The sequence below is a fragment of the Bremia lactucae genome, linkage group LG3 (assembly GCF_004359215.1).
Source record: "Bremia lactucae strain SF5 linkage group LG3, whole genome shotgun sequence".
In the NCBI taxonomy this organism is placed as follows: domain Eukaryota; phylum Oomycota; class Peronosporomycetes; order Peronosporales; family Peronosporaceae; genus Bremia; species Bremia lactucae.
In genome coordinates this window covers 2552123-2570010 of record NC_090612.1, presented here as the reverse complement: position 1 = coordinate 2570010, position 17888 = coordinate 2552123, and the positions used below count along the sequence as shown (strand labels likewise).

Genomic DNA, 17888 nt, shown 5'->3' with positions numbered 1-17888 from the left:
AGCCCTGCCACCTCCCGATGATGTTCGGAGAGGTGGGGAAAATGAGCCCAATCAATATTGAGGCTCATCCTCACGTACACACGCAGAGATGCGGGTCGTGGGAAGGATTTCAAGTGCTACCAAGTGTAGGCGGGCACGTCGTAATGCGGCCACGCTCTACTTAGACACACACCCTAGCACAGCGAGGAAGTGGTTTAACCAGCTTCTCTTGCGTGCAGTGAGGTAGTTGTGGTGGGTGCGTTAGTGACCTCACCCAACACACTAAGCACTTTGGTTAAGTGTCGTCACGGGAGCGGCAATCCGTCTCCTCGTGCGCACTTACCAAGTAGGAAAAAGTTTTCAGACTGATTTATATTTAATAGAATTAAATACAAATACCTATTTTTACCAATTAAAATGATATCTCTATAGATATCACTTAATATGTATTGCGAGCGTATCTTTATAGATACCTCGCGAAACTAACGGATGACGCTGGGCGTCATCCTTACTAATGTGAATGCACCCATGTGCATCACATCCACAAGGGTTGGTTACAAATGTGCACCACACCCGAGTGTTGGGTCTATTATTTAGTAATTGACCATCCCCTTAAGTACACCAAGTTTACTTAACGAGGACTGTGCTACATTAGGGCAACTTTAGCCCGTTACATTAACCGTGCTAGCTTCCCACAACCGCTACCGATGACGCGCTTTTCGCCAATCGGTAACTGTACGCTTCTTTAGCTATCGAAATAGCAGGTTCGTCTGTTCGAATTCTACTTAACGCGTATAAAAGCTTCTGCAACCATACATCTAGACTATCACCTACACTGTTCAATATATGCGAAAGGCTTGCAAATAATAAATAAAGAGTCGCCGGCAGACTGTTATATTTAAGCTGCGCTATATAATGCTTGTTTCCCCCAAGGAGCACTGAGTGTTGGAAAGTGATGCTGCAGCAGAGCCTCTGGGACTCGCCGAAGACGTCACTGGAATCTCTAGAGGTCTCGAAACGCCTCCCGTGTGATGCTCACGGCGCGTTTGATGGCGGAAGGTGTAACGGCTCAACGTCTAGAGGTTTCGAGTGTAATGTGTAAGGCGGAAGGGACGAACGATGGACAGGTTAGTCTGATAAGAAGAGATATAAAGACTTTCATGCATAATACATACACTTTGTCTTTTGCTATACACCACCCTAGCAGCTTAAACGCAACGTTCATCGCCAAAAGGTTATGAGCCCAACGCCGATGGACCAAGCTGCTCAGGACCAAGTCCAAGCACCAGCCAACATCCAAGTCGAAGACGACAGAGCCGGGCAATTACACTGCTTAAAACTACTTGTTGAGCTTGCAATGTATTCTTTGAGAGGCCAAGTCATCGCTCTTCAGCAGACCGTAACATAAATATTATTTCCTATAAGAGGAAAAATAAATACTATTTTCTATGAGAGGAAATAAATAAAGAAGAACAATGTTATTATCTTTTATTAATTTTGACTGGCAAAACATGGAGCACGAAAGGTGAAGTGTTGCTCAAACTGAGGATCATGTTTAAAGAGCGATACAATGAACATGGCACGAGCAGATTTTGTAATACACCGACTGCAGTGGCCTATTTTTACCGCAATCATGTCGTTCCTCCTCCAAGAATGTACCTGTTCCTTTTCGTGTTTTTTTTCATCTTATTGAAAATTAGACGTCGAGAAAAGATATTACCTAACTTGTTGGGAAACGGATAAATATGAAATTGATTACTTTTCAATTCAAGGAGGCTGCTAACGTTGCCCGAAACATGATCGACACAGGCTTCTACCGCTATGAGCATCGCCGAGCGAGCCACGAATTCTTTAGCCCGGGACCGCTATCCACCATGCGCACTACCACAGCTCCGTCCGCTACTTTTAACCTTGTGAGCACAATCATCGGCGGCGGCGTCCTATCGCTTCCTTACGCTTTCGACAAGTGCGGACTTGTCGTCGCGTTCTTTTTGATGGTATTTGCCGCTTCCGCCTCCACCTTCAGCCTTTACGTCATCGTGAGCTGTAGTCGCCGTGGCCGCGCCGCATCATACGAAGAAGTGGTGCGCAAAGCGTTGGGCGAGCGGGCTGGGCATATCACGGTCCTGCTGCTTGTGCTGCTTACCTTTCTTACACTTGTTGCTTACACCATCCTCACCAAGGATCTTGTAAGCTCACTGGGGGCAAAATTTATCTTCAATCGACCCATTTCGAATGCAGAGCAAAATATCCTGACAATTAGTTGCGTATTGCTCGTGTCACCGGCGCTCTTGGCGCGGTCCATGTCTGCGTTACGCTTTACCTCCATGTTCAGCCTCATGTCAGTTTTAATGTTGGCAATTACTATCTCAATCCGAGCACTGGGTGTTACGCTCAGCCATCGCGACATTCAGAAGGAGATCCACATCAAGCTGACCCCCGATAGCTTGGCCGACGCAGTGTATGCGTTTCCTATCATTTCCGTGGCGTTTCTATGCCATTTTAATGTATTACCAGTGTATCGCGAATTGCACAAGCCCACGCGTCATCGTCTCAAGAAAATTGTAGCGTCAACAATGTTCTCTGCGTGGCTGTTCTACATGGTAGTTGGCGCGATGGGCTACCTATTCGCATACCGACAGCAGGGCGGTGTTCAAGGCGATATTCTTAAAAGTTTCAGCGACGATGACCCACTTATAAACTTTGGAAGACTAGGATTGCTTGTCACCCTTCAATTAGGCTTGTCGCTCATCATTCAGCCATGCCGCGCGAACGTATTTCGACTTGCAAAAATCGCCACTGGCTATACACGGTCCAAAATATACAGCACATGTGATTTATCTGAGTCAGAGAACGAAGAAGCTGCAGATGAAAGTACAAGGCTGGTGACCCCACCTGGTGGACACGCGCAAGCTGGGTTAACCTCTAATATCGTATACGTGCTGCTTACGGTTGGCATCATGACTAGCGTTCTTTCAATTGCTTTCCTGTTGCCAACCGTAGCTATAGTGTGGAACATCATGGGCTCTACCGTCGGGCTCCTCGTTTCGTACGTCTTGCCGTGCGTATCCTACGTACGTATCCGTCGCGAGAAACCCAAAACGGACCGTCGCATCATTTCAGCTTGGTTAATTCTCGTGGTTAGCTCCCTCGCTTGTGCCGCATGCACGACCCAGGCATTCTTGTCAGTCTTAAGTCTTTAAATGAAGAGATGAATCATTTTATCATTCGATGCGTTTTTAATGATATCTGCTCCACTCTATCAACTTCTGGCGCTATTTGTCTTCTCTGGTCTTAAAAGTGTCTTTAAGAGTTCCTTCGCATTCGGGTCGTGAGGAGCTGCCAATTCCAGCCACTTGCGCGCGGTCACCAAGTCCATAGGAATCGTACCGTATCCAGTGCGATACATTTGGGCAAGATTAATCATCGCCATCACGAAACCCTTTTCAGCAGCCTTGCGGAATAAAGCCTCGGCTTGATGAGCGTCCTGCCGCACTCCTTCGCCAGTGAGGTACAAAACGCCTAAATTGAACTGTGCCATAAGAACGCCAGCAGCTGCTGCCTCCTTATAGCACTGGACAGCTAAAGCCAAGTCTTTTTGCACGCCACCTTTGCCAAGTGAGTAATACTCACCCATCCGGGATTTGGCAGTTGGGTCACCAACTTCGGCAGCCTTGATGAGCCATTTCAACGCTTCGACTTCGTTCTATATAGTGTGTTGTCAGCCAAAAATAGTAGCTGCCGATTTCTCTCCGTTCATTTACCTTTTTCGTTCCTACTCCAAACATGTACATGTTGCTAACATTCATGTATGCTGGTGGAATGCCAGCTTCAGCGCATTTTATGTAAAGCTTGAATGCCTTGCTTTCGCTCTTGCGCGTCCCCTCACCATTTTTTAAGGCATCAGCATATGCAAAAGTTCCCCATCCATGCCCAGTCGCGGCTAACTACAGGAAAATATTTTTTGAGCTCGACACTTGTATTAACAAATGCCGTTGTCCACGTCTTACGTCCTTAAAGAGCTTGGTTGCCTGAATGGAATCCTTCTTGGTAAAACCTGTAGTCAGCAGAAATCGTCACTTGGGAAAAATAACGTCTAGCTGGCATCAGCATGCCCCTCACCAATTCCTTTTTTCTTACACAACGCGTAACTAAACTTGGCTTTGTCGCTTCCCTGCATGCTTAAAATTCAATCATTTGAAGAAGTGCCACCGTATTGAGTTTTGCCCAACCTTTTCCATAGCGATCTTCCACACGTGCAATGCTTTCTGCACCTCCACGTCATTGTCGCCTGAATTACGGTAAATCATATTTCCGAGGCCGTGAAGCTGCACGGGTGACTTAAGCTTAGCCAACAGTGGTGACTCCTTGAACTATGTAATCCGTCAGCGGTGTGACATCAATAATCTAAAAACCAGTAACGCACCTCATCAAGTGTGTCACGCTGACCAAGCTTGCGTAATTTCGCCACCACTTCTTGCAACTCCTTCTGACAACGTTACAACACACTCTCCTCGTAAATGTACACATACGCGTACCTCATGGCCCTTCGTCGCCGACGCCACGCGTGCTTTTTGCCAAGCACTAACTATCCGCTTCATCGAAAATAAAAATACTTTTATTGAAATCGTTGCGAAAGCAAAAATTCAGGAAAAGGCAACCGACCATCACTCATTCATTCCGCATTGTTTTTCATGAGCGACGACAGAACCCGTGCTGAGGTAGCGGCCAAGCTGCGTGCTGCGCAGCAGCAAAAGAGCGGCAATGGCCGGAAATTACTACGCTGGGATACTGATTGTTGGAAGCGATTCGAGCGCGAGCCACTGTATACAACGCGCATCAAAAGCGCGCCCATTTTACCCATCCGCGCGCCGCTTTCATCTATGTACGTGGCGCTCATGCGCAGCTTGGACGATTTGATTACAATTGTGTTACGCGTTTACTGCAGCTACGAGATTTACTTTTCGGCCAGGAAGAGTTACACACCATCGGGGATCATGGAAAAGCTTATTGCAGAAGCGCGCTCGGGCTCTGTGATAAATGTCGGGCTTGTGATCGACGCAACGGGCAGCGATATCTTTCTGCACGACGTCAAGTACGTAGCTTGTGTGGTTTTTGAGAAGCTTTTGGCGCCATGACATTCTGCGATAGGGAGTGGGACGACTGGGACGTTCTGTACGTCAAATTGCAAGTCGATGAAGGTAGTGTTAGGAATTCTAAAGGAGGGTGCGTAAATTATTGGCTAAAAAGATAGTGTTGATGCTTTATGTAGACACTAATCGAAGCGATAGCAATGAACACGATGAACGGATGGTTGAGGCTTTTTGTAAGGCGGTGGAATGTCACCTGAAGAACGAGCGCAAGGACATGGATGTAGCTGTTTTTGGCATCAAGGGTTACAATTTTATTGGGTTTCTTATTGTCAGGTGCGTGATAAAGCTGATAGTTTTGAGGCAGATTGCTGATTGTGATAATGCTTGACAATTGCAGCTTTTTGGTGGAACATGTCGGACTTAATTTGGATGCAGCAATCGAAGAGTTTGCACATTCGACTGCGCCAGGCATTTACTCCCAAGATTATCTTGAGGTGCACAGACTCGTGGTGTGACTTTTGAAATAATGCTAACTATTTGCATTCTAATTTGTTCTAGCGATTATATCGCAAGTACTTTGGCACACTGCCATCCGAGTCAATACGATTGGCAGTCCCGTCTCCTCCGCGCTGGGAACTCGAAGAGACGCGTAAGCGCAAAAGCGCCACGTCAATTGGCAGTGAAGTTCTGACAGAATTGGATCGAGCAAATAAGTTTGTTCGAAAAAACGAGACAGAATTTCAATCTACAGGATCCTCAGTCGACAATGGACGCGCACGCCCATCGGATGGGTCTCATGGTGCTCCAGTCTACAAACCTCCATTGTACACCCCTCCAGTCCGTAAAGAACCACGTCAACCGAAACGTCGAAAAATTCGTTCTTGGACTGATGAGGTGGAGCCACTGGCCTACGGTGAGACGCTTGCCACCTCATCGGAGGAACACAAGAAATTAATCGCGTCTTTAAAGAAGCTAACAGGTGCTGAGGGATTTCCAGGATGCGAGGTTGGTGCGTTGGTTGGTAAACGATCATGTCAAATTACATGTGTGCTTTATATTTGTCAAGACTATTCCTTTCACAGCAACACATGTCGCTGAAGGAGCATATAAGCGTAAAGGCTGTCTTACAAAGTCTTATCTTGTCACGTGGAGAGCACGAGGGTAATACTTTGCTTGAGGATCGTCATGAAGTATACAATACTTATCTTCTTCTCGCTTGCGTGGTTGCAGTCGCCGTTGTCTACTTTACGTGACCGCTGACGGAACATATGTTGTGTCTCGAAACATGACGTTTACTAAAATTGAGATGAAATTTCCTCGGCGGAGGGCGCCGGTATGTTTGTTAAGAGTTATTTAGCTGAAAATGTCGTTTCTGACTTCAAATGTTTCAGGAAGAGTCACAGGTAGATACTTTAATTGACGGACTTATTGTTGAAGACCAAGACCACGACACGAAGGTAGCCCGATACTTGGCTTTTGACATCATCTTCTTGGAAGGGATTCCAATCTGGCAAAAAAAGCTGGACAAACGATTGCAGTGCTTGCAGAATGAGATAATAATTCCGCGGAAAAATGTAGGGCTTTGTCTGTTGGAATTAGTACTGGATTCAGTTTCCTAATTGTTACTTATCAGGACAAGTCGTTTGACTACACCAAAGAACCGTTCCGTGTGCGCATGAAGGACCACTTTCGGCTGGCTAAGACTGAGTATATGCTAACAAAGTTTGCTAACAGCGTAACGCACCAGGTTGATGGTGCTATTTACACCCCAACGGAGGCTTCTTACAATCTTGGAGGCTATGAATGCGATGAGCCTGTTTTTAAATTTGTTGCTAGTGAAGGCGGGGGCATTCCTGGTCTTGATGGAAGTATTTCGGAGCGACAACTTCTCGACTACATCAATTCCTTGCCGAACTGATCGATTATGGAATGGAAAGGACTTGTTTGCACCAATACTAGTCCATAAGTGCTCAGCATCCGAAAGAGGCGCGCTTTTTCTTACAGGAGAGTGCATTGTTGTCATTCACGTTGGGTAGTGGTGAGTCGCGCCTCGTCAGCCGCGTTTTTGGAATAAGAGACAAGGGATAGAATTGATAGAAAGCCAAGAACAAGAATATTAGTACAGACTTCTACGTGCCGTGTATTATTTGCATTATTTGGCGTGCTGGTTGAAAACAAGGTATTTGCTAACTTCTCTCGATGGCGTTTTAGTTGTAATGCCCCTAAGCGCCGCACCTAATTGTTATTCGGAGCGTTCAAACTGCCCGTTTGTGCTGCTTCAGGATCAAACAAATTGCGCGAGTCTGTCAGTTTGCCAACTTACTTAGTAAGCTTCTTGCGGTAGTGCTATTACTAGACGTAGAGTCCAACCCAGTTGCCCACCCCGATTAAGAAAATAAGTACAGTTTCGTCTCAACTAAGGATCAAAAAGACGTTGCACAACTGACATTACTCACCACGCCAAGCAGCGAGTGAACGTATTGCTTACCAGCTCCTCCAATGTAGGCGCTAAGTACTGTTGTGCTTCGAATTTGTAGCAGCAATTAAAAAGTTAGGAACGAGGTCATCGACAGAGCAAGTTTGTCGTATATCCTCGAGAGAAAATAATTTTCTGATATATTGGCCGACTCCTGATGCATGACTGCTCCGTTGAGGCGGGCGTTCTTGTCGGTGAAGTAAGAGCGTGGCTGAATTCGGATACTTGTATCAGTATGTGTCGAGTTAGTTTGCGATTGCGGCACTCCACAGAGAGTCCTGACATTTAATTACGCGCTCGACTAAGGAACAACCCCCGCACTCCCCATGGTACGGCAGCCTCTTAAGCCTTAGTCAATTCGCATAAACATATATGCACGGCTTTTCGTGATTGCTACCGGTTCAGATTTTACCACGGTGCAGACATCAAGGTTACTATTCAACGATTGGAACATCCATTCGGTGTTGCCGTCCCCGATAGCTATTGCCGTATTTACCTTCGCTGTGAGCCATGCACATGCCGTTGCGCTGAGCCCACTTAGAGCATCCACTTGCGTGGCCACAGCGACGACCGCCGCCGTGCGAGCGACAGAACCCGTCACCCTGTGAGCTCTTGGTGCAGTCTTCTACACGGCAGCGCACGCCTCCACCGTGAGCCTTGCACATGCCGCGCGATTGCGCGGCCTTGACACAGCCCTCTACTGTACATCGCTTGCCACCTCCGTGAGTGATGCACAAGCTTCCGCTCTGACTAGCACGGGAACACCCGTCGACACTACACCGTCTTCCTCCCCCGTGAGCCTTGCACAAACCACGGGAACGAGATAGATTCTGACAGCCCACTGCTGTGCACATTTTGCGACGTTTGTTCTTCAGACTCGAGTTTGAGGACGTCGGAGTACCGATGACAGCCATTGACGAAACACTGCTAAGTGCAGCCGCTGCCGCCAATACTTTTGCTTGGCTATCTCCATCGTCGGAGAACACGCTGCTAAAACTTTCCTCTCGAGCACGCAATGGTCTAGCTGGAAGCACTGAGTATTTGTCTTCAATCTGTCCACTAGACGTAGGCCCTAGATTCTTACTCACCGTCGTCGGATTATCCTGCGCGTTTAAGTCACGACATAATGAAGCAATGTCCTCGAGCAGCGGACGCGGTCCACGTGTCGTCACGTAGGCTGAAGTTTTTGGATGCTGTCGCTGATCGCGAAAATCTGGCGGCGGCGTCGGCAGTAGCGCGTCCTGTAGCCGCCGCATGTCCATACTATTCGTGTCCATGGGTGTAGGCGTGTCTTTGTTGAAGTCGTAGGGTGACGGTAAGAGCGTCACATCAGGCGTTGGGGTCCTAAGCTGGCTCATCCACTCTTCCATCACGTAAGAGAAGGGGGCAGAGGGTGCTACTATGGGACCGATTGGCGGCTGAGCCGGGCTCACGAAGTTCTGAGCTAGGCGCGGCGGGCGTAACGGGCGGAGAGTCTCAGCTAAAGGGCTGCGGCATGCAGACGTGGATGGACCATTGCTAGTGTTTATAAGCGGTGTAAGCATCCCAGGAGACGGGAGGGACGACAAGGCTGGAGACGGCGCCGAGCGAAAGGAGCAAGATCCTGCGGACGGCATCATGTCTGATTTAGGAAAAGCTGCTTCACGTGCAGCAGCCTCGTAAGTTTGAGGCAATGGAAGGCTACTTGTTACGCCGGAGGAAGGTATGGCCGACACAGATCCGGGTGTGAGACGCTCGTACTGGACGACGCGCGCACATGTTGTGACCGGGGTGATGCGCTCGTATTTTACACCAGGATAGAATCTGCTACTGGTGCCTGAATGGTGACTGTTGTGGCTGTGGCTATTTGTGTACCCGGAAGTGGTCGAGCCTATGGCGTTGGCATAAGCACGCGCGACAGCGCCGCTATGATGCTGGTGATGCTCGTGGTGCTCATCTTTTCGTTTACGGCCGATGAGCGAAAGCAGCTCAAAAGGACGACCAAGTTTCTCTCCCAACGGCATTGTAGGCTCTGGCTAGTGGTCAACCCTCAGCCTTTGGCGCCGGCGTTATGCAGGCTTCCTCGGCGGCTGAACTCTGAAACTGAGTAGGGCCAGCCCAAAATGTAACATGCCGTACCGTTTCTTTGTGTGCTTGCTGATTACCTACAAAACGACCGACCAATGAACGGGCTCCAATCTATTCGTTTGCTACAGCAAGATTCAGTACATTGCATGCTTCGATCGGGGCCGACTAGAATCAGCCCAGATAGAGATGGAAAAGTAAACATTCGCGCGCAGATTACGAAGTAGGAGGAATAGTAGCTCAAGGCGACATGCATGCTCAGGACGACATGCACTGCTTAGAGATGAAAAAAGGCCCAATAGATGTATTAAATATGTGATTCTATGAAAAATAATGCTACCAAGAGGTTAAACTTATTGCAACCCTCAATTCAATTTCTCGCACGGACTTCAATCACATGATTTTAAGCGTCGACAGGAAGACATTCGTCGAGGCAAATCATCAACCCTGATTTGAGCCGCACTTTGTGGGTTGTCGGATCCTGTGAAGTGAAGGAAATCTTATGTCTACCTATCGTACTTTGGAGGTGAAAAGGAGTAAATTACCAATATTGGGCTCCCTTTGCTCCTTACGTTTCGTTTATGTAAGCCATTACTCACCCGACTCATTATTCAAGCGTTAACACTTTTACACTCCGATGCAGCATGTTGACTATTTTTGCATTTTGCTCATCCGTCGATTCAGTCTCGAAATTGGTTGATAGCACCAACTCGGGTGTTTCTTCTACTTTATCGGTAAATGCTACGACGAACTATCGATTTATCATCGATACGTCGATGTAGCATGTTTCTGTCGCACACAAAATGCTTGACTGCCCAGCCACGACACAACAATTACAACATAGTGCGCTGGCTTCTGCAGAACGACCATTTGAGCCGTATGGCACTTTATGTTGTCTGCTCGAGCAGGTAGCGCAGTTGATAAAAACGCCATTTAACGCAATTAATCGCCCAAATAAAGCTGCAATTGACATACAACGGTAGTTTTCTTGATGTACAATTTCGACTTTCGCGTTCGACGAATTTAAAAGAACATGTATGTATTGTTGTCGTCACGTTTTAATAAGAATAATATTAATTAAAACCCTACAGATCAAAATAACCACCATAGAATACTTAATTCCTCGGACGAATTTGAAGCGAAACTCGCAAATAAAGACGCCCCAACAATCTTCCGCCAAGCGTCAAAGGCACACACACCTCGCGCTTTTTTATCATTCCCTCGGTACAAAACGCGCCATGGCCAAACAGCTTGTCCGACGAAAGCGATGACGACGAGCTTGCAATACTATTGTGCGGTGTCGTTGAGCACGTAGACACCACCGAAGTGGCGCTCGTATGCGGAGAGGGTGAGCAGCTACCACCTAGTAATCGAGAAGCTGATGAGGTTTTGGACATCGAGCGCCCTCGGCCTAACGATCGAAGCACGATGGCAACATGCTTTTGACCAATGGCACCTGCGATGGTGTGATACCGTAAACCACCGTTCACAAAGTCATGCCACTTAACTGTGTGAAAATTTGATGTGGGCGAGATACTTGATGCGAAACCCAAGCCACCAGAATTTCCATTGTCGGACCCACCAAACGTCAAATGTTCGGCGACTTCATGAAGCTTGCGCTGATGCGCAAAGACATCTTCACACGGCAGTGGAAAGAGAAATCCAAACTCCACGTGTTCTGCGCGATCAAAGAGGGCAGATTCAATGGCATCGATCCAATGGATGGACCGAAATTCAATTCGTAATCGAAATTCACATGCACCTGGTACGTCTTTCATCCGTGCACCAGATAGCGTGCGCTCAGTACGAAGAATCATGGGGTCGGTAGGTGTTGAATTAGCGTTCCAAAGCACGTCTTCGGCCGAGAAGGATGCTTGAGGCAATTTAAAAGGTGCAGCTAATAGCTTCACTTCGAAGCAAGCTGATACAGGCTTGTGATCTGATGAGGTGACGTCCTCGCAAGAATCGTACGACAAGCACTGAAGTAAATTCCGTACACCTACCAGTGAACTAAAAAATACACGATCTGTGTATGAAGGTACTCGGTAGCCACCGTGCACAGCGACAAGAGAGTAATTTTGCTGGAATGAGGTCGCATCTAGTGGCTCTCGAAGAGCTTGTCCTCGTATTCGGCGGAAGGTTGGAAAAAATGTAATCTTGTTTTCCTGAAAACCGTGAAATACTTGTTGGGAGCGGCATAAGTGATACAGCTCGTCATGTTCCTCAACTAAGAAAGGTACTGAGCTGCCGCTGCAGTTGTTTTTCGACGTATTTGCACTACAGCTGGCGTACGTGTGGTCTCTATCTGTTGCAAAAATCGGCTTTGGGCTCTGCACTTTTGGTGTCATACACTGTCGAAAGCCTTCTTCATTAAAGCGAGGCGACAGCTCGTTCATTGACATTTGAAGCATTGCCGGGGAAGATGGTGATGATGAAGTTATGGTATCGATTACCGTCTGGCAAACCCCAGCTCTAGCATTCATTAGTAGTTCAAGCATGTCCATAGGTGTTGCCCTTTTGCGAGTCATGCGATAATTCAGATCACCAAGTATAAAAGTGTGATGATGCAGATGTGGGAATCCAAAACCATAGTCCTCATCGTCCAAGTACAGTTGCTGCAAAATTTCCATCGCATCGTGATTTCGCCGCTCGACTCGAGACGGCGGTTGATGTGTCTCCATCATCATGTCATCAGTAATCGACATTTTACTTACTCCGCTATCTCCGATACTACTTCGCGCAATGCTTCCATTGTAGGAATAATCGATGGAATTATCGCCTCCTCTCAAGTTCATCGCGGCAGAGCTCTTCTTGCGTTTGATTCGTTTAAACTTTTCGAATCCGATGCCAAATGGCAGGTTACAAAGGCAAACGATGTATCGTCATAACGAAACGACATGCCAACAGCTCCTTTGTTAGATGCACGGCCAAATACAAGCAGTGACTTACCGCGAAATACCTCTTGTGCGTTTTTATTGCTGTTCTGTTTGGCAGTCATTTTAAAACGACCCGATGTTACAGCTGTAGCCCGCACAAAAATGCAGAGCGCAATGTACCCATGGTAACCCAATGCTGTAGCTCGTTTGCCAATTTCGCGCGAATAATGCACAAACTTGCACGTCGACCCAGAGACAAGGTGATGCAAAATTTTCATCTGCAAGTCTGCAAGATCCATGCACTCTTGAACTCCAATCACATAAATGTCTTGCCCCAATGGAATCCATGCACGCTACACGTTAAAATAGCAGTCAGGTGACGTGATGCAAACACAGCCACAGCGCTCAACTTTACCAGCTCGCATTCTTTGACAACTTTTTCGCCCATGTTAAAAGTGGATGCAAAGATTGCAATCTTGTTGGGCTCGGTCGGTGCTGGTGCGAGTGGTGGGGAGCAATGCATTGAAAAGCGTTTCTGCAGCCGCTGCTGCCAAGTACGGCAGGATCTACTTGAATCGTCATGAGTTTTGCGAGAGCGTGTTGTCTTGTCCACGCTTGATTCACCACTGTCTGATCCAAAAGAAGCCTTTCGACCCGATTGCGTCGAGGTACTTTCGATTCTCGCCAATGAACGATAGGCAGACTCAAGATCGTCCTCACGAATTGCAGTGCGCATTTTCATGACACTTTCCCGAGTGCTTTCAGTAGGTGATGATACGCTTCTAGCTTCGCAATCACGCGAAGGCAACATTTTTCTTGTGCGTCTACGGCAAATGCCGCCAAATACAATAGAGTTGGAGAATCCACTGAGATCCTGAATCACTTGCATCGAGAGCCCTATACTTAAGCTATCAACACCACTAGCCTCAAACACTTCCGAATCCGTATATACCATGTTACTTTTGCATTCTTAACGCTTTGATGGGTAAACTTACTGCGGTAGATCATCATCGGAGTGCGGTGAGCGATAAATACGACAATATAGAGAAGCAATGTCCGGCGGATGAGTTTCGACGACGTATCAGCCTCAACGGTATCGTGTCTAGTTTCAGTGAAAGAAGACAAATTATCAAATCATAGCGTGAGACCGAGACTTAGCAAGAATGAAACCAAGTTTGCACGCACCGTGCTACTCGCCGCTTCATATTAAAGTGGATACGAACAAGTAGCACAATATTAAATACGATCATCAGCATATAAAAGATGTAAAAGTTCAAAAACATTAAGCGAATTTCATCCAGCCAGCAGTAGAACGTTGCGTCACCATACTTGTTTGCTGCTCAAATAAGCCGTTAGGATGTCAATTATAACTTGTATCATTTGTAGAATAGCATACTCGTGAGGTGAAAGACGACAAAGCCCGCTCCTGGCACCACTGCAATAGCCACGAACAGTGGAAATCGTTTCTGTCGTGTAGCATCCGACTCGCCGCCGGCAATCCAGCGATAAAGATTATATACCATACAACACATCCATATGCAGCTGGCAAGATTGGCTGCCTGTATAATGGCCGCTTGAGTTCGGCAGAGCGCGTAGCTTTGCACGACACTGCGGCCGACGGCGCGGGATGCAATGGTGACGAGATCGAAAAGCGCTAGCACCAGCACAAGCTTATCTTTGAAATCCATATGACTACACTGTAGCTGAAGTAAAAGTTGCTGTTGAGTGAAACGCTCGGGCTTCCTGGATTTGCAACAGTACTTGTAGCCAAAGCGCCCGAGCACACAAAGCGTTCCAAGGAGCGAGAGCGAACTGGACAGATACCCCGCGAGCTGTAGCCGCGCTTTCTGTGCATCCGAGAGCAATGTGCCAACTCTTCCGACCTGTTGCTCACTCATGCCGTTAAGGTAACGCAGTAACAAAGCTGCAGAGTTGGCTCGAGGGAGGCGAGTGGAAGGTGTTTGGCGGCGGAGAGCCTTCAGGGTATAAGTACAGATCTCATGGAATCATGTGATTGGCTGCTCGCTTCAAGCTGAACAGATAACGTCAGAGAAATCTATCGGGCGGCGAATGATGGTGTAAGGAAAATGCCCGAGCCTGGTGGTTTGCCGCTATTTATTATCCACAGTACACCTGTAGGTGAAATCTCGGCTACTTAAAAAACGTGAATTACAAGTTTAAGCTTGCGTGCACGCAAATGACGACGCGGCTGTTGACTTGCGCTACATTTTGTTTAAACGCTAGTATGACCGCATTATTTAGTACTTAAGATTATGGTTTGCACCACCGTAGCTTCAAGTTATTACAAAACACAAAAAAGGATATTTATGTTAACAAGTTTAGCAACCGTGCTTCGTGCTTACTGCTTAGTAGGAGATGACTTGAGTGGCCCAGGAAATTTACAGGCCTAGGTAAGGAATTTTCGTTTAGTCTAGCACGAAATGACCGCCATGGCCCATGGCAAAGTTACTCAGGGTATCCATGTCAGCGTCGTGTTCCCGGTTGATCTCGCGCACAATGTCCTTAATAGAGAGCATGCCAATAAGGTCGCCATCGTCGTTTACAATCGGCAGATGGCGGACATCCTGAAAACAAATAGCTAAGTTAGCAACTGATATTAAACACTCCCTTCGTAGCAACCATACACTGGAAAGCATCTTAGTCATAAGCTGGCTGGGGGTCTCACTCGCGACTGCGACCGTAAGTCGAGCCCGATTTGTCATTATCTGCCCCACGAGAGTGTCCTTGGCCGTTAGCCCTTGGAGCTCCACTTTCTTTAAGTAATCTCGCTCAGTGATGACGCCGGCAAACTTTCCATCGTCGCTGCTTACTGCAAGGCACCCGAGATTAATACCTGCCATGCGTGTCAGCGCCTCAAACACGGTGGCTTTCGCAGGAATGATGAAGTTAACGCCGTTGTAGCAGGATTTGCCCATGAGGTCTTTGGCTAAACCCTTTGTGTACACGCAGCGTCCTTGAGTATGCACTATGAAGGCACCCGTGCACTTAGGCAATTTGCGGAGGGCGAAAGAGAGGACCATCACGGAGAATATACAACTGGGTGAAATGAAAACTGTACGTGTCCTGTATAGGGGCAAAATACACAGCTAACTTTGAGCACATATCTTTTAAAGCGTCAGTGAGATAGTTAATGTTTTTGGCTAATGTTTAGCTGAATTCCATGTCTAAAAGACATTTGATAAAATAAATTTACCAAAACATGCTGATACCCAATAGAAAAAATAACAAATTTAAGAATTATTTGCATCAAAGGAGCATTTTTAGTCTGGCAATCAATGTGATGAATTATTTCACCAGTCATTCACAGAAAAAAATTGCAATCTAACCCGGAATAAGTCATCGTAGCCTCGTAGACCGTAGCCCTGTGAATTTTATCACTTGTCACCTCAGTTTAAAGTTTACATGAGCTACACTAATTTAAAAAAAATCTTCTGCTGCAAATGATTTAGCGATAAAGTTCGTCATCGAAACAAGATATTATTCAGCGTCGCGGACGATAATATTGAAGGTTTTACAAAAAAAAAATTAAAAACTTTAATATATCTATTCAGTATTGAAGCAAGAGGTATTGGACGACTACATGCTACAGGCATGAGTGTTTCTGTGCCCATGGCTGTTGAATCGCTACTTTTTCATGCAGACACGTCAACTCGCCACGTACGTTACGATTCTCATCCAGAAGCAAACCATTAAATTTTTTCACAAGCTCTTTCCAAACCTAGCCATTCGCTATTTGTAAACCCGTAAAAGCATCTTCACGGCGTTCATTTAGCTTCTGTGCGAATTTGACCAGCAATAGATTATTGACATTTGAAATGATAGCTTCGCAGAAGCCATGCTGTAACGGGTGTATCGTTGCCATGAAATTACTATTTAAGGTTGTTAATTAATACATTATTTAAAAGGTAGATAATATTTGGAGAATATTACTTTATATAGTAATGCTCGGAAATCTTATCCATAAAAAGGTATAAGCCGTTATATCTATTTATCCCGCAGCTCATGAGTGTAGTGCCCCACGCCCAGTACCTAGTAGTACTGAACGTACTTATGGACCGAACGCCAAAAAGAGCAACTGTCGCTGGTCCGACGTTGTTGCGAAATCGCAACAGCGAGGCGGACCGCTAAAAAAACGGTCGGGGTTAGTACAGGCGCAACGCCCTTCTGATCCAGCAACCCCTAGAGAATGTGCGAATCTCTTGACTAAAGTTGCTCCAGACACACAAATATTGTGTGTCTCTGCACCTGGCGATGACGTATTCTTCATCAGTTTGAAGTTAAAAAAGACAAATGATTTGTCAGTTAGAGTCCTAGTGGACTGCGGAGCGTCGAATAACTTTATTCGTTGCCAGTCACTAGAGGGTCGTAGGCTCAAATATGTTGAGCGCAACATTCCTCCAACGTGGATGACGGTGCGTCTAGCGACAGGCACATCGATAACAGTAACGAAACGCGTAGTGAAATTTCGCTACACGTTACAAGATTTCCAGTACAATGATGATTTCATCGTTCTGGATTTGGATGACAAATTTGATGTCATCCTAGGTTTACCTTGGCTCAGAAAATATGAGCCAAGAATCAGCTGGTAGCATCGATTCGTGAAGATGCCTGCCACTTGTTCATCACATGGCCATCTGATGAACGTCTTGGAGCGTCCACAAGCGTGTGGATGCACTACAAGTGAGTGTGATGGCCTCACTCGTGGTACGGTCGTTAGTACGACTGCACAAGATCATAGTGTGATCACCCTGTGGAGTCAGCTGCCGGCGGCTGTGCTAATGCACAGGCACCGCCGAAGGTCCACCACTCGAAGAAGTCGAGTGGATTGAGACATGAATGTACGCCTAGCGGGCGACATTCAAGGAGTATACCGGTTGTCCCAAAAAGACAACACGATGCTCCTAGGTCGAGTAGAGAGTTGACCGTAGAGGACCCGACTGTGATAGCGCAATCACACTCGGAAGACGTTGAGGGAGTAAGGCCCCACGTACTTGAGGAGAAATCTCCTCAAATAGTTAGACTAGACTTTAGCATCCCGAGGGTTAATCCCTCGGCAGCCTGTGGATAAATCCCAGGAAGAAACCGAGGCATTAAATGTCATGGTTAATAACGGTTCAAGAGTAGGCGCTTATACTCTTGATCTGTATGCGCCTCCGAAGTTAACTTCGGAGATAACTCAATTACCAACCCTAGAACCTAAGCGGTTCTTGAGAGATCTGCATGGTGGTAAAATCAAGCAGATCTGCGTACTCGTCACAGAGGACGATTACGTAACCGACATTCGGTCAGCGGTAATTTTTGCAGAGAACGAACGGGTTCTCAGCAGCTCATCGATGGACGAAAGTGTCCTCGATGTGAAGACTCGGATTGAAAGATACA

The 17888-nt window shown here is 46.8% G+C and overlaps 6 protein-coding genes across 6 annotated transcripts; 3 read left to right on the top strand and 3 right to left on the bottom strand.

Moving 5' to 3' along the window:
* Window positions 1-1724: 1724 nt before the first annotated feature.
* Window positions 1725-3182, top strand: CCR75_001315 (uncharacterized protein; the record flags this gene model as incomplete). The annotated part of the gene is made up of 1 exon (XM_067959419.1): window positions 1725-3182. The coding sequence occupies one exon, from the start codon at window positions 1725-1727 to the stop codon at window positions 3180-3182; it is 1458 nt and encodes a 485-aa protein (XP_067815372.1).
* A 1491-nt stretch (window positions 3183-4673) lies between these two features.
* On the top strand, window positions 4674-9573 carry CCR75_001313 (uncharacterized protein; the record flags this gene model as incomplete). Its single annotated transcript, XM_067959417.1, has 9 exons — window positions 4674-5074; window positions 5131-5180; window positions 5252-5405; window positions 5470-5566; window positions 5631-6077; window positions 6139-6233; window positions 6303-6405; window positions 6464-6646; window positions 6706-9573. The coding sequence occupies 9 exons, from the start codon at window positions 4674-4676 to the stop codon at window positions 6988-6990; spliced, it is 1815 nt and encodes a 604-aa protein (XP_067814875.1). The 3' UTR covers window positions 6991-9573.
* On the bottom strand, window positions 7983-9551 carry CCR75_001314 (uncharacterized protein; the record flags this gene model as incomplete). Its single annotated transcript, XM_067959418.1, has 1 exon — window positions 7983-9551. The coding sequence occupies one exon, from the start codon at window positions 9549-9551 to the stop codon at window positions 7983-7985; it is 1569 nt and encodes a 522-aa protein (XP_067814870.1).
* An 842-nt stretch (window positions 9574-10415) lies between the features above and the next one.
* CCR75_001312 (uncharacterized protein) lies at window positions 10416-10730 on the top strand (the record flags this gene model as incomplete). The annotated part of the gene is made up of 2 exons (XM_067959416.1): window positions 10416-10591; window positions 10704-10730. 2 exons carry the CDS (start codon window positions 10416-10418, stop codon window positions 10711-10713), a joined length of 186 nt encoding a protein of 61 aa, XP_067814874.1. The 3' UTR covers window positions 10714-10730.
* Window positions 10728-14447, bottom strand: CCR75_001311 (uncharacterized protein; the record flags this gene model as incomplete). The annotated part of the gene is made up of 6 exons (XM_067959415.1): window positions 13885-14447; window positions 13674-13824; window positions 13484-13590; window positions 12904-13457; window positions 12476-12841; window positions 10728-12443 (listed from the first exon to the last, which is right to left on the bottom strand). Exons 1-6 carry the CDS (start codon window positions 14384-14386, stop codon window positions 10728-10730), a joined length of 3396 nt encoding a protein of 1131 aa, XP_067814873.1. The 5' UTR covers window positions 14387-14447.
* Window positions 14448-14588: 141 nt separating this feature from the next.
* CCR75_001310 (uncharacterized protein) lies at window positions 14589-15542 on the bottom strand. Its single transcript, XM_067959414.1, has 2 exons — window positions 15134-15542; window positions 14589-15073 (listed from the first exon to the last, which is right to left on the bottom strand). The coding sequence occupies exons 1-2, from the start codon at window positions 15527-15529 to the stop codon at window positions 14915-14917; spliced, it is 555 nt and encodes a 184-aa protein (XP_067814872.1). The 5' UTR covers window positions 15530-15542; the 3' UTR covers window positions 14589-14914.
* Between the last annotated feature and the right edge of the window lie 2346 nt (window positions 15543-17888).